This window comes from Phyllostomus hastatus, unplaced genomic scaffold (genome assembly GCF_019186645.2).
Source record: "Phyllostomus hastatus isolate PE091 unplaced genomic scaffold, TTU_PhHast_1.1 phas_contig_34, whole genome shotgun sequence".
Classification (NCBI taxonomy): Eukaryota; Metazoa; Chordata; class Mammalia; order Chiroptera; family Phyllostomidae; genus Phyllostomus; species Phyllostomus hastatus.
Window position 1 is genome coordinate 62,762,303 of NW_025333857.1, and position 24,965 is coordinate 62,787,267.

A 24,965-nucleotide genomic window follows, 5' to 3' on the forward strand; every position below is an offset into this window, starting at 1 on the left:
TCTATAGCAGAAAGGGCCGGAGTGGAGAGACCACTTCGTCATGGAACTTCAGTTTCCAAACCATTTCTCATGCACTGGTCTTTCTATTTTACAAACGTGCTGAGCTCCATCCTGTCCTGGGCCTTTGCACATGCTCTTTCCCCTGCCTGGGATCCCCTGGGTCCCAAACCCTCGTATGGCTGATCCCTTCATTCCCTCCTCGTGGAGGCTCCCCTTAACCCCTTTATACAAGTGTCCTGCCCCATCCCCCTGCAACAGTCACCCTTTATAATTTTACTTTGTTTTAGGGGCCTTACTGTCTAAAACAGGCTTATGCATGACTTTTCTTTGGCACATGTCCTTCCTCAAACACACAGGTGACAGGAATCTGACCTAGCCCTTCCACTGCTGTGTCCGCAATGTTAGAACAGGGTCTTGCATGCAGCAAGGCCCCCAGGCAGGGCCTGTTGAATAACTGGGTGCGTGGTGGACATGTCACCCCATTGACAGTCTTAAGAGGTAAATCATTCTATTACCTCCACAGGAGAGATGAGGAAACGGAGGCTCAGGGTGTTACATAACTAACTTTCCAAGGTCAAACAACTGATAAATGGCAGAACTGGGGCTGGAGCCCAGATTTGCCCAATGGCTAAGCCCCATGCCCTTTCCATTCTGGAAAATCAAGTTTTCCAGTTTATCCTTTTCCTGCAAAGAAGGACATTAATGTGCACGGAATTGGGGACGGCGCTGCTTTTCCCTTACTGGCCCCGCAGCCCAGAGAAGCCTAGGTCGCTTCTCTTTCAACAGGGCTCCCAGCGGCCCCCGGGTCCTCATCAGATGTGAGCCCAGGGACGTCCTGGGAGTGCAGAGAGAATGGCCAGTCTGAAAAGTGTAGGTCAGAAGACCAGCTTGGAAGCTGGTAGCTCACAGAGTAAATCTATTTAAATTGGAACCATGTGGCTCTTTCCCCCAGCACTTACACAACGTGAACAGATGCATTGTTTGGTGTCAAAGCCCCTGTGTTGGCTTACCGGTTAGTCTCCTCCAGGCCTCCACGTGGTGAGCTCTGAGGCTGTCAGGGCGGGCGGGCGGAGAATCAGGTACCTCGGCAAGTGCCGGGGAACCCCGCTAGCCCTGCATCTCGGGAGGGGGTTCGGTGGGGGGTGCACAGCCCCATCAGTGTGAGGTCTGAGGCCTGAATCAAACGCTGGCCCTTTCCCAGGTCTTTTAAAACATGAACTGGAACACAAAGGTGAATTTGTTTGTGATACGTTTTGGAGACTTTAGCTTCTCCTCCTCCCTCACCCCACTTTATTTCTCACCCTACTTCTGAGCAGGCAGTGGGGTGGGGTGGCGAGTAACTGTGTTCCGGTAAAACCCTCAGGAGTGTATCCCGAAACTGGCAAAAAGGAAAAAAAAAGGGGGGGGTGGAATTTCTTCTTAAGCTGGCGTGACCACCAATTGCTCCCTGTCTCCTAGATAAAAACAGGAAAATGAAAGCCTTGAGGCTCTGGGTGCAAATCAGCTCCCTGTGCCTACTGTACACCAGGCCTTGGGGCAGCCAGAGTCAGACGGGTAATAAATAGTGACAGAAAAATGCCCCCTAGAAACTTTTGGTGTTAGGAACCAACATGTCAACCTACATGAAATGCTTAGGAGCTATTGCAAGATACTGCCACCATCACGTCTTGCTAGGTAGGAAACGCCTACTATGTGCGAGGCATTTTTATTGCCACTGTGAATGGTACCAAGGTGAAATGGGCATTGCCTCTACCACAGGGAAGTTCTAGTCCAGGTGTGGGGAGAGGTTAACCACCAGGACTTTGGAGCCACACATCTGGGTGGGAACTTGAGTAATTTAATCTTACTGGTCCCCAATTTTTCCAACCGTAAAATGAATAACACTTAGCTCATAGGTTGTTGTGAGGATGGCGTGAGCTCATGTATATAATCAGTGAATAGTCATGAATGTTACTGAGTGTAAATGTAACTGTAATGTAAGGGGAAAGGTCGTCAGGCACAGGGATTCCGTGTCATTTCTGTTTGCGTCCTAAGGATCACCATGCACTCCGGCTCTGCTGGGCACCCAGGACCTGTGCTTTCAGTGCACGAAGCAAGACGTGATAGTGTTAGAGAAAGGAGGCCAGAGTGACCTTAAGGAGGCTCACCTGGGGACACAGGGAATGTGTCTTGTAGAAATGTATGTGTATCGGGGACTTGAAGCATGGGTAGAATTTGAATTGGCAGGAAGATAGGAACAGCAGGTGCAGCAAGCTGCAAGGCATCATCTCTGTACAGTTTTCCTAACAATTCCTAAATTACTTTACAGTGTATAAAAGACTGCTCCATTTGACACCCCATTTGAGTTACGTGGCCCTGTGGGTTGGCCAAGTTTGGGAATATACTGAGGCTCACAGAGGTGATGTACCTTGCTTAAAGTTATGCAGCTTCCAGGTCATAGAGCACAGATTTATTTATAGCACTAGCTACCATTTAGTGAGTGGTTTCTGTGCCGGGAATTCTGCTCCCTGCTTTCCCTGAACCATCTAATTTAATCTTCACAGCAACCCTCGGAAGTCAGTACTATCATAAAACATAAAGATGCTTTTCTTTCTACCACATACAACTCTGTGTGTGACAGAGAAGAAACACAGTGAATACTTACTATAATCATAATGATCCCCATTTCACAGATGGAAAAACTGAGGCTTTTCAAAGTTTGAAGCATAATAACTTACAAAGCTTCCAGGGATTTGAACCCTGCTTTGTCTGTTTTCATAACTTGTGCTCTTGACAATAAACTTCGATCACTACCTCCAGAGTCTTCCTCACCCAGGCCAGCTCCCCTTCCTTCCCTCAGTGTCCTCTTCCTCTCCTTAGTCTCCACCTCCTGAACTTTTAGAGAGGGAGGCTGTTGTCCTTTATCTTCCAGCTGGAGTGCAGAGACCCTGCAAGAAAACTCCCTCTTACCCTCTTGTTTCTTCCCTCCTCAGCTGCGTGCACTTTGCATGTGAGGCCACCGACTGTCCGGAGCTGGCCGTGGAGAATGCCTCTCTCAACTGCTCCAGCAGTGACCACTACCATGGCGCCCAGTGCACCGTGAGCTGCCAGACAGGCTACGTGCTCCAGATACGGCGGGACGACGAGCTGATCAAGAGCCAGGTGTGTGCAGGTTCCGGGCTCATGGCCCCTCTCCAGCCCGGAAAGGCTGACTGGGTGCTAAACACATTCTCTGCTGGATCTCCAGCATTTAAAATAGTGCTCCCACATAGTAGAGACTCCACAGCTATGTGGTGATTGAATGAGTCAATCATCAGTTTGGAACATGTACGGTAATCATCCCTTACACAGTGGTGTTCCATGCTACATGTATCAGAGTCTCTGGATGACCAGGGGCTGAGCATTTTTGAATGAAACCTTTACAGTTAAAACTCCACTACAACTGAATGGGCTGCTTTAGGAAGAGGTGAGCCCTCTGTCTATGAGGTGTTCATTCATTCATTTATTCACTCATCAAAAAAACATCTGTTCACTGGGAACCAGAGGCTAACCTAGATGCTAGAGGCGGGGAAATGTCATTAAGATACATCTAGTTCCTCCTCTCAAGACGCTCAGTGACATGACTGGGAGCAGACAGTGAGTCACAACAAGTGACCAGATGTTGTTGGAAACACAGGAGGGTTCAAGGAGGGCAACCTGGAAGAAGTGATGTGGAAACCAAGAATTAGATAGACAGGCAAAGGGGTGTGTGTTGGGGAAAGGGAAGAAGTGTGCGTCCTGGGCCCTGGCAGGAATGGTGTGTGGAAGTCCACTGGGGAGAAAGAGCATGACAGACAGATTCTGCTTTTCCCCGAGCCTTCCTAGGCAATGAGGCTAGAGCGGCAAGCAAGGTCTACTGGTACAAGGCCCTGTTAGCTTGGTCAGGGAGTTCGGGGGTGATCTTTGGGTCAAGAGGGAGCTGTTGAAGGAAGTGACGTGGCCTGAACATGGTTGACAAACGTCCTTCTGGCTGCCCGCTTGGGTGTGGCTTAGAGTCTGGCAGTAAGACTGGCTGCAAGGAGAGCCCTCAGGAAGCCACCAGCAGAAGTCAAAGAAGAGCCCTGTGCCTTGCATGAGGGGAGCCGCGGGGAGTGGATTTGAGCTACAGGGGAATGTTGCTTCAGCCAGATGCTGCTGAAGAGCTCAGATGGGTGTGGGGACTGGGGCGCGGTGGCAGGAAAGCCTGGATTTGAGGATGCAGAGCTCTGTCACTGCATGCAGCCTCTTCCAGGGGGCCCCGCTGGCAGACTGCCCCCCTTCATGCCATATAGCACAGGACATGTTCCTTGTTGCTGGGAACACCTATTTGTATAGACCTGGGAGCTCCAGATTGCTTATCTAAGACACCTACTTCCGTGTGTCAGACAGGGCCAGTCTGAACGCCTGTGGAAACAACTAGGTTGTTTTGGCAGCGAGGGACCCCTACTCTCTTTGATGTGTGCTTACCAGGGAAGAGTGTCCTTTGGTTTTAAAATCCCAGATTGACATTTGGCATCCCGAATCCCCTGGGATTTGGCAGCTTCCTCCTCAAGTGGAAGCCCCCAGGGCTGCGGATGACGGTCCCTCCCTTGGCTCTGTAGCATGGCCTCACCCTTCCGTCTCCTACTTTGGTTCAGATCACAGTCTACCTGTGACTTTTCCAAGCCTGTCTCTTCTTCACATCTACCTGTCTCAATTATCGAACCATCAAATTTTAGATGAGGGAGTGGCTCCTAGAACAATCCTTGCTTTCAGTGGCAAAGAGAAAACTGAAATAAGGAAAGGAACTTGCCCAGAGGAAAAACATCTGTCTGCCGGATACCACAACAGGTTCCCTATAACCCCTTCCAGAGTCAGAGGAAGACACAAGATTGACAGACAGTGTCCTAACTTGTGCGTGTTCCAGAGGCTACTTTGTCAAAGCAGCCATCATGCCCCAGACGTCTTGAGTCTCAAGGTTCTCATCAATACAATGGAAATGATGACCGGGAGAACTAGGTAGCAATTAGGAGCATAGCCAAGTTCCACTTATCCTCTTTCCAGCTGTAACTTGAGGATATTCACTTAATGTCTCTGAGCCTCCGTTTCTGCACCTATAAAATGGGAACGGAAATGCCTAATTCATGCGGTTGCTGGGATTACATGTGAGCTAAAGTTAAATGCTAAGCATTGGTCTCCTGGTGCCCTGACGAGACCCTGAGCCATAGCCTGGGGAAGTAGGGTGTTTCCCCATATTTGGGGTGCAGTCTGCCATCACTCACTGTACCTGCCACTGCCTTCTAGACGGGACCCAGTGTCACAGTGACCTGCACCGAGGGCAAGTGGAACAAGCAGGTGGCATGTGAGCCTGTGGACTGCGGCATCCCGGACCAATATCACGTCTATGCTGCCGTCTTTTCTTGCCCTCAGGGCACCACCTTTGGCAACAGATGCTCCTTCCACTGTCGTCACCCAGCGCAGCTGAAAGGTACGGAGGGCCCTTAGACTGGGCTCGCCCTGTGTCCTCTGTGGGAAGCCCAGAGGTGGCTTGCAGACTCTCCTTCTGGGCCTCAGATTCCAAGGGTTGGGTGGGTTTTATCTGTGGTCCCAATTTCTTTCTACCACTTGTATTTAGGGAGTACCAATCCCAACTGTACCAATTCAACTTCCCTGCTGGGCAGCTAAGGAAAACTTAGTGGGCAGTTACGTATGGCGATGGAATCCCCTCCAAAAGCTTGTGAACTTTCTAAGAAGAAAGGGAGGGAAGAAAGTAAGGAGGGAGAGAGGAGGAAAAGGAGATTAAAAGAGTAACGTTTGGATTGATGTACTAGTTCTCTGAATATGATTAGGGCCCTTGGTAAGCCTAAGAGGTAAGTATTATGATTATTTCCATTGTTGCAGAGGAGGAAATTGTCCAAGGCAACCTTATGAGTGGTGGGATTCATATTGGAGCCTGGGTCTTACCTTTCTCCAAAGCCAGCTGCTACCCTTTCAGAAAGGCTGGCTAGGGAGAGAAGAGTGGGCTCGGATAGGAAGTGTTGTTTCCTGGCATCTTCTGGGCTGGGTGCTAGGAGTATTAGAACATGGACGAGACATCCTCGGGCACAGTAAAGAAGAGGCCATGTTTTGGAAATGAGTGCGAGGCTAGCTTGGGTCTCCTACAATGTCAGCATTCAAAGGGCTCTTGGAGCTGATCAGGAATAACCAGTTATTAGAAAGAAGGTGAAACTGAGGTCCTGTGAGAAGAGGGATGGAATCTGTGCAAACTCACAGAGCAAGGTAACAGTCGTATCAGGATAAATGCTCTTGGCTTCCACCCGAGTGAGCGATTTTGCATCTCTGTGCCTCAGTCCCTTCACTTGTAAAATAGACGTAGGAGTGCCCACTAAAGGGCCAGGTTGTGAATTCAGAGAGATGGCGTATGTACAATCCCAGAGGGAGAGCCTGTGCTTAGTACATACACATCTCCGAGAGGCACCCTTGTGACGCCTTGTGCGGGGGCTGCTCTCCTCACCTCCTTGTCTCACGACATGCAGTCCAGTGCAGACCCTGGGACCCTGGTGTAACACAGGTAGCACCACAAGCCCGCTTGCCTCTTATATTCCAGGTGATTTTTTTCTTGAATTTCACTTAAATTCTAAGCCTTCTTTGAGATGTATGCGAGATATCCTGAGAATTTATAGCCTTAGAATCACTTATGCCAACGTCCTTTATCAAATAAATACTATAAGCACAGACAGAACCTACAAAAATGCACAAGGGGAAAGATACTCTCAAGTTTAAAAAAACACATCAAAATCATAAATGTTTAATGGAATGGCCTAAACTGCAACATTACTTACATCACCTCAACTCAACCGTGTTGGGTGCACTTGAAATTGACTCTGAAGTGGGGTGTCTAAAGTAAGCATGCCCACATCCGACAAAAGTATGTTTAAAAGACTTGCTTTCTATTCTGGCTCTTGTTGCTTTTTCTATCTCGGCTTTGCCTCTCTCACCTCAGATTCGTCTGTTCACTAGTTTCCAAAAGATACCCAGCACCATCGAGCACCTTCTGAAGATGGAGACTGAGCTGGCTGGTCTGGGAGATTGGTCCCATCCAACAGTGCCCAGCAATTAACCATCTTGTCTGCCCTCAGCTCTTTCATTCACCCCTTACCTTCTCCCTTCGGAATCCTGCCACAACCTCCCTCCCTTTAGGAACTCCAAATTCTCTCTCCTCTCTCTGGCAGAGACCCATCCGTTGCTTTTTCAGAAGCAGCCAGAGCCTGGAGGCTTCAGCTTAATCCTACCGGTCTCATCAGGCATCTTCCCACAAACAGGACCACCTCCTAAGGGGAATTTCCAGACAACCCCTAAAAGAATGTTTTGTCTTATCACCCTAGTATTTTGTAGATAGCAGAGTCTAGGGTGTCATGAGGTCTAAACCACTACTGTGCTCTTTGTCCTTCTTCCTCTTCTTTTACTGTGACTTCTGTTTTCTTACCAAGAAAAATAAAACAATCTCTTCCCAAGTTCACCAGCACTAGCCTTTGGCTAACACAGCCTCCTCAGTGTTTATTTGTCCTTGCTAGCTGCAATTTTGTTTTCTCAGAACAATTCAGTGGCCAGTATATAGCCTTTCACATTCTAAAATGTTAGAGCTAGATAAGAACTCAACGACAGCTTTGATTTAGGGCCAGAGAGGTTAGTCACCTTGTTCAAGGTCACAGATATACTCATAATACCTCATACACTTAACAAATGCATATTGTGGGCCTACTATGTGCTTGGCACTAGTCCATATTCTAGAAATAAAAGAATGAAGAGATTGCATTCCCTGCCGTTAGGATGTGGGCAGTGCCGACACTATGTATGGGGTACAAAGAGAACCAGACCTTAGGTCTCCCGGCACTTTCCTCCTTGTGTTCTGCTCTAGGTTAATTTTAATCTTAAAGGCAATCCCAAAGAGATGTGGCCTTCTGTATAATCTTGTAAGTAAAATAATAAAGACAGGCACATCTCTTTTGACAGTGTATTTGTAATTATTGTAATACTCATTGGAGAGTGAAATTTCCTTCGGCGCATTTGTAGACAGGTTGAACAAGTTTTCCTTTCTTGGCTTTAAAAGATGGACAAACAAAGGTCAAGGTCACATAACTTTTTGGAAGCAAGACTCTGACATCAGCACTGTTCCCCTCCACAAGGAACCCCCGACTCAGAAATGCCTTCACCCAGGGTTCTGTGCCGTGTTCCCCTAGAAGACTCAGGTAGGGGAATGAGAAAGGGAGGCATGGGAGTGACCTCCCTTCAAGGGTCTTTTCTGAAGCCAGTCACTGCTGTGGGCAACCAGATTTCTGAGGAACTAGGGTAGAATATTCCTCAGTTACTGCAGCTCTGGAAACTGCCATGTGCATCCACCAAATCCGTCACTGGTTGAACGCTACTTACAGGGTGACCGACTCCTCAGGACTGTGAACTTGCTCTGTGTGCAGGAAGAATGTGTATCCACGATCGGGACAAAGGGCCTCCCGCATAGATAGGGTTGCAGCTGCTGTAAACATCCTTCAGGGTATGGAGGTCAAGGCCAAGGGGATGTGGGCAGGGAATGGACATCATGTGTCTTCAAAGCCACATGCACTGTAGCGGCTGCAGCCGGGCCTGGAAATGCTGATTCTGTGCAGTTCAGTGTCTGCATCTCCTTGTTTTGTTTGATGTGGGGTGGGAGCATGTCCATGGTCCTGAATCGCCAGTTCCTGCTTTCCTGCTTTAGTGTGGTTCTTTGGACTGTGGCACAGGATTAATGCCTGTTTACCCTCTCCTAGGATTTATAGTTCTGGTTTACTTTTTTGTTTATCTATCTCTGGATGAACATTTTGCAATTTTTATGTTATCTTGCCACAAAGGAACCACAACTTTTACTTCCCCATTTAGGATAGGGGGCACATTTTAGAGTCCCAACACTTTTTTTTAAAGATTTTATTCATTTATTTTTAGAGAGGGAAAGGAGGGAGAAAGAGAGAGAGAAACATCAATGTGCGGTTGCTGGGGGTCATGGCCTGCAACCCAGGCATGTACCCTGACTGGGAATTGAACCTGTGACACTTTGGTTCACAGCCCGCACTCAATCCACTGAGCTACACCAGCCAGGGCAGAGTCCCAACACTTTTTCCGCAGATATTTTATCCTTCTTGGGAAATTTAGGGAGGGTGTCCTCCCCAGGTCTCTTATACCTCCTCTTCCCCCTCACCTTTTGCTATGCCTGGGCAGCCCACACCTCTGTCCCAATCACAGAGGCAATGCAGAAGCAGCGTATAGTCACTGGTGCTCTGGAAGCCTTTGCTTCTGTGGAAGCCAAATGAATCATCCTTCCACACCCTTGACTCCTTTGACGTGCTGTAGAAATATCTGCAATTTGTTTTTGCAGTATCACAGTTTATCAACGTAGGACCCTCTGGGGGGTTGCAGACACTAAATTGTCTTGTGCGCACCAGATGAATCACACTGACAATGATGGGAAGGCGGGGAGGAGTAGGGGAAGCGGGGGAGCTGACATAAAATTACACAGCACTCTCTCCTTTTTCCTGCTTTATTCCTCTCCGTAGTACTTACCGCCTTTTGGCACACTAAATAATTTACTTCTTGCTATAATTTGTTGTGTTCCTCCCCGTCCAATGAGAATAAGCTCCAAGAGGTTTCCAAGAGGGTTTGAGGTTTCTTTTTATTTTTTTGAGTTTTGTCCACTGCTTTGTCCCAACATATAAGATTGTAGCTGGTATATAGTAAATGCTATGCAGATGCTTGTTGAATAAACGAAGTCTTCTATGCAACTCACATGGTCCTTTCAGTTCTACTACTGTAGGGAAAAGGTTAGGAGGAAGGAGGGGAAGGAAGGAAGGTAAGCAAGCATAGAGGGAGTGAAAGAAGCAAATAAAAAATTGACAGCACTTTTCTGGACACTTATCATAAATGTACTGTATTTTTAGGACTATAATACCCACCGGACCATAAGACACACCTAGGTTTTAGAGGTGGAAAATAGGAAAAAAAATGTTGAAGCAAAAAATGTGATAAAATATTTAATAACCGGTGACCCAGCTCCACTGCCACCTGCTCCCCCCATCCCCAAATGAGCCAGGTAAGGTATATTCGGACTATAAGACGCACCCTCTTTTTTTCTCCCAAATTGGGGAGTGTGTCTTATAGTCCAAAAAATACGGCAGTTTCATTGTGTCTTCTCATCACCGTGAAAGGCAGGAGAGTCCTGAAGGGTGTGCATCAGTGGGTCAGGCATAATACCACAAAGCGAAAGGTCACCAGTTTGATCCCTGGTTAAGGCACTTGCCCAGGTTGTGGGCCTGGTCCCCTGCTGGGGGCATGCAAGAAACAACTGACCCATGTTTCTCTCTCACATTTATTTTTCTCTTCCTCCCTTTCTCCCTCCCACCCCCTCTCTAAAAATAAGGTAATGAAATCTTTAAAAAGCAAAAAAAGAAAGGCAGAAGCAATTGCTTTCTTTCTATAGATCGGCTATTGGGGTTGCCTCTCAGATAACAAGGGCTCTGCTGAGCATACAGAGCCAACTTCCCATTGAAAACAATGACTGTCTTATAGTTACGCAATGTTGGTTTTAAACTTCAGTTTCGCCTTTTATTAACTATGAGAACTTGGTCAAGTCACTTCCCTGTCTGAGTCTCTATTTCCAAATACAAAGCATCCCACTCCGAGCACAGCTGTGAGAATGCACGAGATCCTCACCACAAGGTTCTCATCTCTCATTCACAAGAATGCACATCAAAGCACTCAGTGCATGGTAACCGTCAGCTCCACCCCATCCCTCCACCCCTGCAGCCTTCAAATCAGACCCTCCAGTCTCCAAATCCCAGATCCTCCCGCATGCTTCCAGCCCTGGCTGTCAACACCATTCAGTGATCACCCAGAAGAGGAGAGTTTGATTGAGAAACCCAAGTTGCAGGTCCATCTCTCATGGTCTTAAGGAGGCCGGGGGAAGGCTGTGTGGATAATATACGACCTGGCAGGGAAAAGCGTCACTCCCCAGGTTTCATTTTTATGTGCAACGTTCCCGGTCAGGCCAGCTTCCCGACAGCCATCAGCACGCTGTCCGAGCTGGCATGGGCTACGGCGGACGTGCTGCTCTCTCAGCTGCTTTGGCAAAGCTTCACGTACCCTGGGGACTGACAAGAAAGTCAGACCTTCAGATAGCACATTGCTGTCCCTTCTAGGCATGATGGGCTCTAGGGTGAATAAGGGGAGCAAGGCCCAGCAAGGAGTGGCATCAGATCTCTCGGTAGATTCACACAGGAGCTTCTCTGTCAATTACTAGAAGGCAAGGGCTTGCATCCCCGGGTTCAGATGTGCATCTGGCAAAGCAAAGAGGCCTGTGAGGTCTCATTCCTGTTGAGTAAAGAGCTTTAGGAGTGGTAGTTGGGAGCCTTGAACCTTAGTTCAATGTATACGTGAGATAAGTCACTTTCCAGGCTGGATCTCCTCTTCTTTGTGGCAGCTGACTTGATCTCCCTAGGGTCCCAGGTTGTAAATGGAAGGGTCTGAAATTATACAAGGAAGATCCTCTGGTGTTTCAGGCTGGCCTGAGTCCAGGCAGCCCGTGCGTTCACTTGGTTATCAGAGAACCCTGTCGGCTAAGCCCACCTGTCTGTTGTTTCCAGGCAACAACAGCCTCCTGACCTGTATGGAGGATGGGCTGTGGTCCTTCCCGGAGGCCCTGTGCGAGCTCCTGTGCCTGGCTCCGCCCCCGGTGCCCAACGCAGACCTCCAGACCACCCGGTGCCGAGAGAACAAGCACAAGGTGGGCTCTTTCTGCAAGTACAAGTGCAAACCTGGATACCATGTGCCCGGCTCCTCTCGGAAGTCAAAGAAGTAAGTGGGGCTGCAAACACAGACTGGCAGGTCCTGGAGAGCAGCAGAGCAGGGTCTGGCTCTCTGGGTGGGAAGAAGTCCTTGTTTCTTTGCTGGACACAAAACCCATTCTGTGCTATGGGAATCTTAAAGGACATTGTTATTAACTGCCTGTCGGCTGTATTACCTTATGCAAGTGACTTCACTTCTTTGGGTCTCTATTTTTCAATAAGACGAAGGTGATGTTAACAGTTCCACATAGCATTATTGTGAAGGGTAAATGGGGATGCATATGTAAAGTGCTTGCAAAGTGCCTGGCACCTAGTAATTGCTCAGTAAACAGTAGGTGTTACTATCATCAGTGTCGGCACCGATCAGAGCACTCTGGGAAGAAGAGAGAAGACGACTTAATCTGGCTTGGATTTTATTTCAGTTCACATGTAACCACAACACAGTCTGAAACTCTTGCTTGCCCCTGGTGAAGGAATTCTATGAATGAATTTTCCTTAACCCTTACGCATGCCCCCCTACCCAACAGGACAGGTGGGGAACCACGAATGGAAAAGGGAAACGAGAGGCCTGCTGGCTTTAGAGAAACTTGGGTGTCTTGGTAGAGCATGGATCTAGCCCTCCGTCTAGTCTTTGAGATGTCTCTTCTTTTATCTCTCCTTTGAAGACGGGCCTTTAAGACTCAGTGTACCCAAGACGGCAGCTGGCAGGAGGCAGCTTGTGTTCCTGTGACCTGTGACCCTCCTCCACCAAAATTCCACGGGATCTACCAGTGCACAGATGGCTTTCGGTTCAACAGCGAGTGTAGGATTAAGTGTGAAGACAGCGAGGCTGCCCAGGTAAGACTCCTTGAACTTGAGATCAATACTTTGGTACGTCTCCTGTCCTCTTACCAAAGACCAGCCTATGTTTTAAGAACCATTTCCTCCAGGAGACTTGCTCCAGACACCACACACGTAAGTAGCAATATCACCAATGCAGAAGTTAAGGAACTGGATTCTAATGAGCTTTCTTTGTAACTTCTCTGGGCTTTGTTTTCTTCTCTGTAATGCCAGATTTTATTTGTTCACAGATTCTTAGCTTTAAAAATACTTTAGTGTTGGAACCCTTGTGAAGGACATCATATATGAAATCCCAGTGTATAAATTTGATCAAAGTTAAGTTATATGATAGGAGTGACCAAGGCCAACTTTCTGCCACCATGGCCACTGTATTGATCCCTGAAGCATTTAAAGTCACAAGACTTACCACTGTCTTAAGACATTAGTTGGCTCCTCAAGCATAAAGAGAAAGGGGACCATATTAGATTAGGGGTACAGTTTTGTTGAAAACTATGAGAAAAGAGAGAAGAGAAGGAGATGGCAGGGACTGAACTTTTTCTCAATCCAAATGTAACTGGGAATAAGCCCAATACTCTTGCCTGCCTCTGCTGGAGCTCTGTGACCTAATTCTTTTTAAACCTTACACATACCCACCCCCTCCACCACACACAACCCAGTAAGACATGTAAGGAATCAATACAGGGAAAGGAAATTAGAGGCCAAGCTGGCTCCGAAGAAGGCCAAACTCCAAAAGAAACTTCTCCTTGACAGACCCAGCCCCTTAGGGTGGAACTGCAAACTCCATATCTCCCAGGTGTGTGAGCATCTTCATCCAGGTGAGGCCACAGTTGTGCCTGCCGGGCCCCAGGGCAGGTTTTACCCTCAGTCAGTCCTCATTGTTCTTTATTCTTGGCTACCAAATACCAGACACTGCCCAACCACCATCCAACCACCATCCTTACCTCCTCCAAGCAATTCCTGAGTCCTACCCATTCTTCCTCCAAGACATCTGAAGTTCTCATGTGTCTCCAGTGCCACCTCCCTAATCGAGGCCACCAAGCAACTTCCTGATCATCTCCCTCCTTCTAAGCCCTAGACTCTCTCTGCTGTAATGTCCACACTTCGGCCAGAGTGGTTTGTTTAGAGCATCAGTCAGTTCCCTTGCTAAAAGCCCTTCTGAAATAGCATAAAATCCCAACTCCTCAGGGTGGCATTCAAGACCTTTCCTCTATCCCCAGAGGATTGATCTCACCTCTGCAATCACTCACCTTTTCCAGCTGTATCCCCTCCTCCATGAACCCTTTCCTGACATCCTTTTCACTATTGAGCTCAGTGCCCTTCCTCAGGGTCCCCCCTGCACAGCACTGGACACAGAGCACTGAAATTCATTGTATGCCTTCTCCCTCTCCTCCCCCGGCTCCTCCCCCTGTCCCAGGCTGTGAAATCCTTGACCACATCTTTAATTGTCCCTGTGTTTTCAGCTCTGGGCACAATGCCAGGCACCTAGTAGGGGCTCAAGAAATGACAGGGCGGGGCAAAGAGCTGCAGTAAACACCCAGACCCATCTCCTCACTTTCCAGTTCAAAAAACTAAGATTCAGAGAAGTCACTCAGCCACCCAAGGTGAGACAGCTGGGGTCCACGGAGTCAGAATCAGGCCCCGGGCCTCCCAGCTGTGGACGGACGGAATCCAACAGGCAGTACCTGAAAAGCCTTGGTAGTGTGCACTCACGGAAGTCTGTGTCCCTGAGCTGTTCCCATCCTTGACAGCCAGGGAAGCCAGAGCCAGCGCTGGAGCAAGCGGAGGCCGGAGATTACCACGGCCTCACACGGGCCGATCAACTTCCCTCGCACTCCCTTACATAAAACTGTTGCTAACAGTTACCCCGACTACTGAGCCAAATAATATTCTGGCCGTGGTCATGATATCAAACTGAAACCCAGCCTGCCTGGGGCTTGCCAAGTGCCTTTCATGGCCAGTTTGTATTTAAAGGAGAGGAAAATGCAAATGTATCAGACGACTCGAGCAGCTCTATTTGGCAACTGGTGGAGAGGCGAGACGCAGAGGAGCGGGGTATTGCTTGTCGGCTCAAAGAATGAGGGGGCGCGTGCCAAATGGGCTCCTGATACAATTGATGTTTCTAGTTTGTACTGCAAATGAATTTCCTCTACCCTCAGACCAGGGGACTGAGAGCCAAATCTAGTATTCACCTCAGATCCCCTCTTGCTGCCTGTAAACACACAGAAACGTACAGCCCCGGAGCATCTTGAATCAAATAGCTTGTATGGAGCAGGGATTCTTTGCCTTCCAAACAAGTTCCAGATCTGGCAGAGAGGACAGGGGCTGTGGCAGGGGAGGTTCACGTTCTGTCTCCCACCACCACTAAAAGCAAATTAACAAATAAAACCTCCACTTTATTGATTCCTTGGGAGCCAGGATGATGCTGGATCTGGTGTCTGAGTTCGAATCCTGGCTCCACCGCTGACTAGCTGGAAACCTTGGGCAAGTTTTTTTAACTCTTTAAGCTTCAGTTTCCTCGTATATAAAGTGGGGGGGAGGGTTGATAATAATACCACCTACTTCATAGTTTGTGAGGATTAAATGAGGGGATGAAGGTAGTGCATGCCTCCAAGGACCCCCTGGGATTGCGCACCACCCAGCCTGTGCCCCCGTACGTGGCAGCCCTGGGGAAGGCACAAATGAACTAGCCTGCCTTCAAGGTCACTTCCAGTGGGGGTCGTCCCCAGTGCTCCCTGTGGGCTCCTACAGAACCAAAACACAAAGGCAGTGGCTTGAAAGTTAGCCCCAGAAAGTCAGAGAAGGGGACATCTATCCAGCATGAGGCCGGGGTGTGGGGAGGGAAGATCAGTATGAACCACAGGGAAACCAGACCTCTTGCTCAAATAAACCTGCAGAACATATACTCTCTCTAGGCCACAGGGGGCAAACACAAGGCCTGCAGGCTGAATCCGGCCCTCCACCTTGTTTTATCCAGCCCAGCACCTTGTTTCTATCTGGCAGCAGCACCAAGCTCTCGCTTAACTATTAAGGAGTAGTTACATGTACACAGTCCTAAAATTACACTGGGCCCTTTGAAGGCAACCGTGAGGCTGATGTGGCTCCAGGGGAAAATGAGTCTGACACCCCTGCTCTGGACTATCGCTGCCTGCTAGAACTTGGTGGGTTGATAACATGTTCCACATCTGTGCTACGCAATATGGTGGCCAATTAGCCACCATGTGGCTGCGGAGCACTTCAAATGTGGCTAGAGTGAGCACCAAAATATGACATTTTATGCAATTTTCAGTAGCTTGAATTTAAATGCCAACAGCCACACTTGTACAGTGGCTACCCTATTGGACAGTACAACTCTAGAATTTATAGCATTATCCTTGTAAATGGAGACAAAGAACTTTAGTAAGAACAGCTTTTTTTATTTGTAGGTGTTTCCCGAAAGCCAGATTGGTATTGCAGACTTTCTCTTATTTTGACAATTCACTGTAAACCTTTGGAAAAGAAACAATATACCCATTTTACAGATGAGGAAGGAAGGTTCGGGAGGCTAAGTGCTTGCCCACAGTTGCCCAGTGGGCAGTGTGAACCGATGTACAGCCCTGTGCCTCCCACTGCGTTTCCAGGGCAGGCTGGCAGCAAAGGCAGGGTTCATCCCCAGTGACTGGGGAGAAGTGCTAATTGTCTCAACATTAATCCAGCTCAGATGCTTCTGAGCTGTCCGAGGTGATAATTCAGTCTCAGTTCTTGTCAGAAGTACTATGGGGGCTTATGAGGAGTGGGCCATCTCGGGATGGGGACAGGGTTGGTGTGAGATGCATGCACAGAGGCTGCAGCAAGAGAGGAAAAGGCTGAAGGTGCTTTGTGCACGAAGCCAGGCACTGAATGGTGGGTTTCGGCATCTCAGCAGGAGCAAGAGAGGGAGGGTAGGAGTGGAATCAATATGCATTCCGTTCCTTACATGGATCACAGAGGGTGGCTGTAAAAGCCTTTCTGCCACCGGTGGCATGCAGCTGGTCCTGCCTTTATGGGTTCTGCTGTGGCCACAGTATAGCTCTCATGCACAGTGCCTCTGCAAGCAGGGGCCGTGTCCAGCTCCAAAGTCAGCAAGCACTTGTCCAAGCATCCAGCTTCCTAGAGGAAGTCAGAAATATCATAGACTCATGTGGCGTTAGCAGTGGGCAGGGTCTCAGAGATCTGCCGGTATAAGTGGTACCACTGGAGCCCAAAGAGGGGAAGGGACTTACCCCAAGGCACACAGCAAGTTACCAGCAGTCTTTTAACTAACTCAGCACACAAGCCACATTTTTCTACTCATTCTGTACCTAACTTGGAGGAAGCACATGCATGTGAGGGCATTGACTGGGAACAGAGGCAAATAATTGACAACAGCTGAGATTTGTTGGGCATTTACTCCATGCCCGTTGCTGGGCTGAGCACTTTACAGAGACGACTTCGTTTAAGCCCTATAGCGGCTGGCGTTACTGTCCCATTCTACAGATGAGGAAGCTGTGGTTGAGTGAGGTCAGGAGGTTTGTCCCACGTTATACAGCTTGGGTGTGAAAGAACTGAGGTTGCTGTTCCCGGGTCAGGCTGCCTCCAGAGCTCAGCTAGGTAAATCCTGCACCACACCTCCTGGTCCTGCCTCGCCCTGATGTGGCCTCGTTTCTCTCTGTCGTTACCTTGTTCATCTCTATTTCTACTAATGTAGAGGAAGTCTAACTCGCTGTCTCCCCTCAGCTCCTCTCCCCTCCCCCATACCTCTCAAACGTCGGTGGTGGTTGGGTTGATTCCGAAGGACCCTCAGAGAAAGTACGCAGAGTGGCTAAGAGTCTTCTCGGATTCTGAAAAAGCCCGACGTGTGTGTGTTAAGCCCCGATGCTTCCCCATGAGCTAACTCACACGACCTTCACAGTGACTCTCAGGTGGTGGACACCATGCCCATGGAACAGTTGAGGAAACTGAGGCACAGGGAAGTTAAGGGACATGGAGAGGATGTTGTAGAGAGGGCAGTTTGGCCCTAGGCAGTTTGGCTTAAGCCCATACATACTCTTAATCATTACACTAGCATCATTTCAAAACTTACTTTTTCACCTTCTAGCTGAGCCTTAGTTTCCAAATTTGTAAAAGAGACAATTTCTACTTGACTACATTGTTAAAAGGATTTTTTAAAAGATTTTATTTATTTATTTTTAGAGAGAGGGGAAGGGAGAGAGGGAGAGAAACATCAATCTGTGGTTGCCTCTCGTGTGCCCCCTACTGGGGACCTGGCCCGAAACCCAGGCATGTGCCCTGACTGGGAATCGAACTGGAGACCCTTTGTTTTGAAATCCAGTACTCAATCCACTGAGCCATACCAGCCGGGGCTGTTAAAAGGATTTTCAAGTGTGCGGAAAGCACCTGGCACACAATAGGTATTTCATTATGTGATTATTATGAGCCTTCAGGTCTTTGTAGACCTGTGTAGCTAAAGAGAGTTCGAGAGAGCACAATATACTTTTTTTGCAGACAGATGCCGAGGCCCAGAGAGGCACACTGTTTTGCTGAGGGATGTTCAGCCCTCTTGTCAAAGATTTCACCTCATGGTGCAAAATTGTGCCTTCAGAGCCAGGTACACCAGCGGGCTCCCTGCCAGCAGTCTCTGAGCTTCCCAGATAGGATGCTCAATGTCAGGTCTTCTGTGATCCAACTAGATTCAACATCAAGGATCTACCCTGAGAATCTTCACCAGGTGGTAGGCAAGCCCTGAGTGCACCAAGATCTAGTCCTGAAGGAGGGGTTGAAAGTTCAGAGAGGCTCCAGAAAGTCTGCTCTGCAGAGAGCACAGCAAAGGGTGGCGGTGGGGAGCAGGAGAAGCATGCTGGTGAGGCAGACGAACCACGAGACCAGGAGGAAGGCCATGCACCAAGCAAGAGATGGGGCTGGACGTGGTGTCTGGGTTCCACCAAGGGAGCCTGACAGCTAGCCTGTTTACAGGCCTTGTGTGGGAGGGTAAGGCAGCTTAGCAAAAGGAGTCTTTAAAGCAGATTGAGTCAAAAGCACAAAGTTCCAGAGGAGCTGGGCAGGACAGGGAGAGAGACTGGAGGTAGCAAGATCAGTGCCTTCCTGCTCCCACCTTTTGTGGTGGAGCCTTCCCAGTCTGAAATTCCCAGGGCAGATTCCATCTAGTTCTAATATATTCTCTGCTGCAAACCAAGCTCCCCAGCCAGCTCTGGCCCCCTTCGTGCTGAGATCTGCAGCCCTTCAGGGGCTGGAGGCCAAATGCATCATAGCTTCGGGCCAAGGCTACAGGAAATTGGGGTCAATTTCCTACTCCCCCGGGGGCCCAGCAGAATCATGGGGCCTGGGGCTCTGGGAGGGAGAGTTGGGGTTCTCTGAAGCCACATGAAGCCTCTTAAACTTTCCCTGAGCTCACACAGAACATCTCAGGGTGGACGCTGAAGTCACCCTGCGGCTGCGTGCTCAGAATGGGTCATCCTTCACTCATGGGCACAGAGGTTTCCGCTGCAATTGGTGACTCTGGAGAGGCCCAGAGAGGGGCCCTCTTTCTTTTCGGAATCCTGTCTCCTTGCAGCTGTTTTCTCAGACCAAGCTTAAGGCTGCCTCAGGCCTGAAGGAGTTTATTTCAAGGAGTTTATTCATCCCCTTGTGCATACAATCATTCATTCATTCCCTCATCCACTCTCTGCTTCATTTACTCACCTATTCCTTTATTTCCTCATCCATGCATTCATTTATCTCTAATTATTAACCAAATGCATTCCATGTCTCTCTACCTATTCATCTCACCTTTTGTTAAACAAATAGTTCTTACGTGAATAAAAATATCTATTGAATGATGGGTGAATGAATGGAGGGGCCAGAACCTATTTGACATTGCAGAAGGCCCTGAGGCTATGTAACAGGGCACCTACGTGAATAGGGAGGGAGACTTCCTGGGCCCTGAGGAGCTCATCCTCCAGGTGGAAACAGATGATCCAAAGAGGCAACACCTGTCAGAGGCCTTAAGGTCGTGCACTGTGCAGAGTTGAGGTGCTTCGAGGACAGGATGGCTTGTGCCAGGTGATAATATATGTGGGCGGGGCCAGGGATAGGAAACAGCAGACAGAAGGAGCAGTGAGCACCACAGAAGCAGGGCTGAGTGAACCAGCTTATACTGCATTTGAGAATGCAGGCGATTTAAACTGAAGTCAAGGTTGGTGCTGATGCTGTAGGGAGCAAGAAGCAGGAGAATGAGACAGAGTTAAGGCCCAGGGGTGAGGGGGAGGGACCCTGGGGGCCAGACACAGGGGTTTCAATGGAAGCCGAGGGGCATGCCAGCCATTCTACAGATTGTCGCACTTGTGGAGTATGGTCAGCTGCCCTGGCCTCATGTACTTTCTCTTCGTATCACAAGCTTGAAAGAAGGAGAGAATAAACAGCTTGTTCTCAGGTAGATGGATACCTTATGCAGAAACTCCCATGGTTCTCCATTTCCAAGGGGTAGAATCCAAATGTAAGCTGGCCCCACACCTTGTTGGTCTTACCAGCTTAGCCTCCCCAATTTGTTCCCTTGGGTCACAAGACTGATGAGGTTTGGAGCCTCTCTGCTGCTTACTGTACTTCCTTGCATTTGCACATGCCCTTTGGCCTTCTAGAAATGCCCTTCCATCCCTATTCTACCTAGGATTTTATGCGTCCTTGAAAACTCATTTCTGTACATCACCCCCTCTGTGAAGCTCCCCTGCTTTCCCTTGGTGGCTGTCCCCGTGTACTCACAGTGCCACCGCTGAGCACGGTTGCACTGACGTGGCTGGCTGCTCCCATGACTGTCTTTCCTCCGGCTCTGTCCTGGCTCACTGGGACAGATACTGGCTTACTTTCCTTTTGAACTCCACAGAGCTGGGCACAGAATGGGCACCAAGAAATGGTCCTTGAATTCAGAGGCAGACCTGAGATTTCTACAGAGCTGGACTCCCATTAGGACCTTAGACACTGGAAGGGGATTTGCAGAAAGGGCTGTGTCTGCAGGCTGCACTTGTCTGCCACGTTGCAGAAGACTGAGGAACTGGTCATTGCTTACTTTGGAGAATTGAGGCACAGAGAGAAGTGTCCCCACACTACCCTCTCGGTGCCATTATTAATGGAATGGGATGGGATGCAATAGGATGGGGTAGGATGGAATGATGCCAAAGAAAGGAAGGGAAGGGGAGGAGAGAAAGGGAATACTCGGGAGGAGAAAGCTTCTCAGCCAGGCCCAGGTTGCTGAGTTAGCACAGGGCAGAGGCCTGGCCTGGCATGCATTCTCACTGGCTGACAGGAAGCAAGCTCTGGTGTGTACCTGCCTCCTTACAAACAGCTGCAGGACCCGAGCTCTCATTCACTGCACGAGCTGGGGTGCATTTGGGCCCCTACCTCCTCCGTTAGAAAAACCAACCAACAAAACGAATCCCTCTGATTGAAATCTCTGAAAGAACACTAAGCTAGGACTTAGGGAACCTGGGAGTTAGGCTCTCTGGGGAGCTTTGAGCCAGTTTCTTCCCACACTGAGTCCCTCCCCAGATTCCCCATCTGTAAAGTGGACATAATACCAATGCCTCTGTTTTAGGGTGATTGGGTTTCCACCAGTGTTAAGAAATTGTTCTGCAATGCTTTCAGAACACTGGGGAGATGAGAAATGGTTTTCTTTGAATTCTGAGAAGCTGAGATTGAGGGTGGGGGCATCTCTTGGTCCTGACTGTGTTTCTGTGGTATCCAGGGACGTGGGAGCAATGTCATCCACTGCCGGAAAGATGGCACCTGGAGTGGCTCCTTCCATGTCTGCCCGGAGATGCAAGGCCAGTGCTCGGTCCCAAGCCCGCTCAACAGCAACCTCAAACTGCTGTGTCCCGAAGGCTATGCCATAGGTATGATGGGTGCATGGGGTCCGTGTGGGAGGGGCAAGACCTTCCAGGGACCCAGGGCTAGGGCCTCGCTGGGTAGTTGGGAATCTCTACCGTGTGAGGCCCTGTGGGAGGCACCAGGGAAACAGAGATGGATGGGACCAGACTTCTTCCTTTCAGAGAAAGTCAAGGGCACGGACGTTGTCGAAGCAGTGGGGGTGGGGGTGAGTGTACATAGTCATGCTGGAGTCCAGAACAGCTGATCCGTGCTCCAGGGGACACAAAAAAGGTCTCTCAGAGAAAGGGACACTTACACAGGGATTTCAAAGAGCTTCTTGGGCAAGAAATGATATATTCCAGACAAAAAGAACCAGGTGGCGGGGGAGGGAGATAAGAAAGCAATAGTGGTACAGTGTGGCTGCCTTTAGTATTCATCGTAAAATTTGCATAACACTAATCATTCACGAGGACCTACTGTGGGTCCGGCTCCTCATCAAGCACTTAGAGACATTGTATCTCATCCTCTCAACGACCTTCAACCACGGAGAACGCTGAGGCTTGAAGGGATAGCCTGAGTCCTTTCCATGGTGTCTCCGTTGCCTCCAAAATGAGGGTAAATAAATAGCAGTTTCAAAATGCCATCTGTGTGGTGATAGGCCAGTGTGCAAAATGCTCACAGTGAGGGGAGACAAGCTGGGGTTCGATGCCAGGGGTTTGCCTGGTGGAAACCCAGAGCCTGGACAGACGCATTAATCACAGGCTCCGAGGCTTCCTGAGGAACTGGGCATGCATTGAGTCTAACCTTGGCCGAGGACAGTGGTGCTGACCTTTTGGGCTGATTCCCTAATTGACCATGATGAAAAGCCCAGGGAATTGAATGTCCTTTCTCATAGCCAGCGTGATTTATGGGACAATTACCAGGCATGTCTGGAGCATAAGGTTATCTGTGCACACACTCACTCCCAGGCACACAGAGCCAACGTGTTCTGCACCCAGCAAAATGAGTTTCCACTTTCTGTGCAGACGCGAGGCCCGTGGTTGGAGCGTGGTGGTGAGTGGGGCCTCACCACTCCTCTTGGAGGTGGAAACACACGGCCTCAGAGCACAGAAGTTCTTCACCTAAACTTCGAGTAGAAATCGGCACTCCCTCTGGCCTTTAGCCCAGAGGATCTGCTCTTCCTGCGAGGGTCAGGAAACGCCCTATGCACGGTGCCCTCTGTAATGGTTCAGAAGGTACTTTAAGATCCTGCAGAACCACCAGTCTGAAGGACCCTGACAGGAGGGTTGCAGAGGGCTGGGATCTCAAAGGGCCCACCAATAATAGACTTTCTAGAAGGTTGGGGCAACAGGTGCAGCAACAGCGAGTCTGGTTGGCTGCTCCTTCCCGAGGCCAAAGTGTCTCTCCATCATCACTGATGGGTGTGCATGGCTCTGGGCATGTACGTCTGTGATGGGGCCCCTACCCCCAACCTAGGCAGGATGTGCAGTGGAATATCCAGTCACACTCATGACTGGCTTTAAGCAGCCCTGGCAGAAAAACACTGATGAGCTTACTTCTATTTTTAAAAACCTATGAAAACAGACTTCTTTTATGTCTACACCCACTGACACATTCAAGTAGATTCACACACTCATCAATAAACACAAGCACAAACGCTTAATAATGAAACGCAGATCCAGACACACATCATTCAGCAAGCTCATGCCTAGCATGCACACAGCAGCCAAATGCTACACAAACACATGCACACATGGCTATACACAGCACACACTCCCATGTGACACATGACTGCACATGCATCACGGGCACAGACACATCTTATGCCCCAAGACATGTCAAACACACAGAAAGATGGACAAAAGGCAAACATAGCTCACACACGTGCACAAATACATCCTGTGCCCACTTTGTACATGCACCGCATTCCCACGTCCCAACCACACTCAGGGGAGCCATCCTACCTGGCTCTAGAGGTGGGCAGAGGTGTGGCAGTTCGTGCCTTTACCCACTGGGCTTCTTCATGGTCAAAGCAGGAAGGGAAAGAAGTCTGTACGACACTGGAACCTGGGTCTCCTTCCCCTCCCCTGCTACTCTTGCTCACACTGCCATGTAGACACCCCGTTTGTGAATACGGTAACCCAGGCCGGGGCATGTGGCGGAGCTCAGAGAGAAAAAGCAACAGGGGACACTGAGGGAGGAGGAAAAGGGGAAGCAGGTTTCCCTTTGGACTCGCAGCTCCCTCTCTCTCCTCACCTCCAAAGCCTGCCGGGACGTCCCTCCCAGGCTGAGTCCCTCCCTGGGGAGGGTCCCCCTCAGCAAGAAGAGGGACATGCTCAAAGCCCTCGTAAACAGGGGCGAAGTATGTGTTGGTATGTGCTGGACTTGGTGGGGGGGGCGCAGTGCTGGAGGGCATACCTGGGCCACCCAGAGCAGCTCCTTTGGGCCCCTCCCCAACAGGACAGGGAGGCTTCTGGGGCAGCTAGGAGCCCTTCGTCAGCAACGGCCACCAGCTGCCACCAACGCTGCCACCCTCCCTGCTCCTGGGGAAGGAGAGGCGGGCGGGGGCCTGGTGAGATCACTGCTCTGTAATGATGCCAATTAGGGCTCATCTATCACAACACAGCTGCCTGGTCCCGAAGCCCAGAGCTGCTCGGGGTTGGGGGCGGGGCACAGAGACAGGAGCGAAGACAGGGCTCTGCTGCTGAAGGCAGCCACGGCCGCCGGCACTGACCAGACTTTTCCCTTTCTCTCCCCTCTTGGCATAATTCAGCTTTTGTCAGTTTCTCAGAGGCTGCCTCTTGCATGCATTTTCAGAATCATTTTATCATTGCTCCCTAAAACTCCCTCCAAACGGTCTCACGGTCTCACGACAAACGCGCAGCCCTGCGTTCCCCCCACTGCTTAGCGAATTCCCCCCTTTATTCTCATCGTTTATCTTGGTCTTTTTGTGCCTCCCCTGCTTCTTTTTCCTCCTCTGGCCCTTCACCCACCCCATCCCCTTCCACTGCTGGCTTCCCTTCTCTTCCTCTGTGAGGCTCCATCGTACCCCTCTCTGGGCTGGGAAGGCAGAGATCCAGGGTTCTAATCCATGGCCCCCTACTCGCCAGCTCTGGAACCTGAGCTGCGGGCCCAGAGCTCTGTCACCCGTGAGAGAGGTGTGATGACACCTGTCTCACTGGGCTAGATTTGCAGACAGTGCCCAACATATGGAAACCACCGGGCAAGGCAGGAATCTCCCCCTTCTGGGCCCAGTGTCTGTGCTTAAAGTGAAGAAGTTCTAGACATGTCCTGCACCTGCCGCCCTCCCTCCCCCTCTCCAGTCCAGGGGCGCCTCTGAGGCTGAGGAGGATGGCAGGCTGGTAACAGGAAAGACACTGGGCATGCATGATAAGTGTGTGTGTGTGTGTGTGTGTGCAAGTACATATGTAT

General features: G+C 49.7%; 1 protein-coding gene across 1 annotated transcript in view; it reads left to right on the forward strand.

Annotated features, from left to right (window-relative positions):
- The window catches only part of PAPPA (pappalysin 1), a 224,305-nt gene that overhangs the window by 163,873 nt on the left and 35,467 nt on the right, over nt 1-24,965 (forward strand). Inside the window, exons 14-18 of the mRNA XM_045840799.1 lie at nt 2,973-3,141; nt 5,281-5,464; nt 11,643-11,853; nt 12,509-12,680; nt 21,412-21,559. Of these exons, the coding sequence (XP_045696755.1) occupies nt 2,973-3,141; nt 5,281-5,464; nt 11,643-11,853; nt 12,509-12,680; nt 21,412-21,559 (884 nt within the window). The remainder of the gene's footprint in view (nt 1-2,972; nt 3,142-5,280; nt 5,465-11,642; nt 11,854-12,508; nt 12,681-21,411; nt 21,560-24,965) is intronic.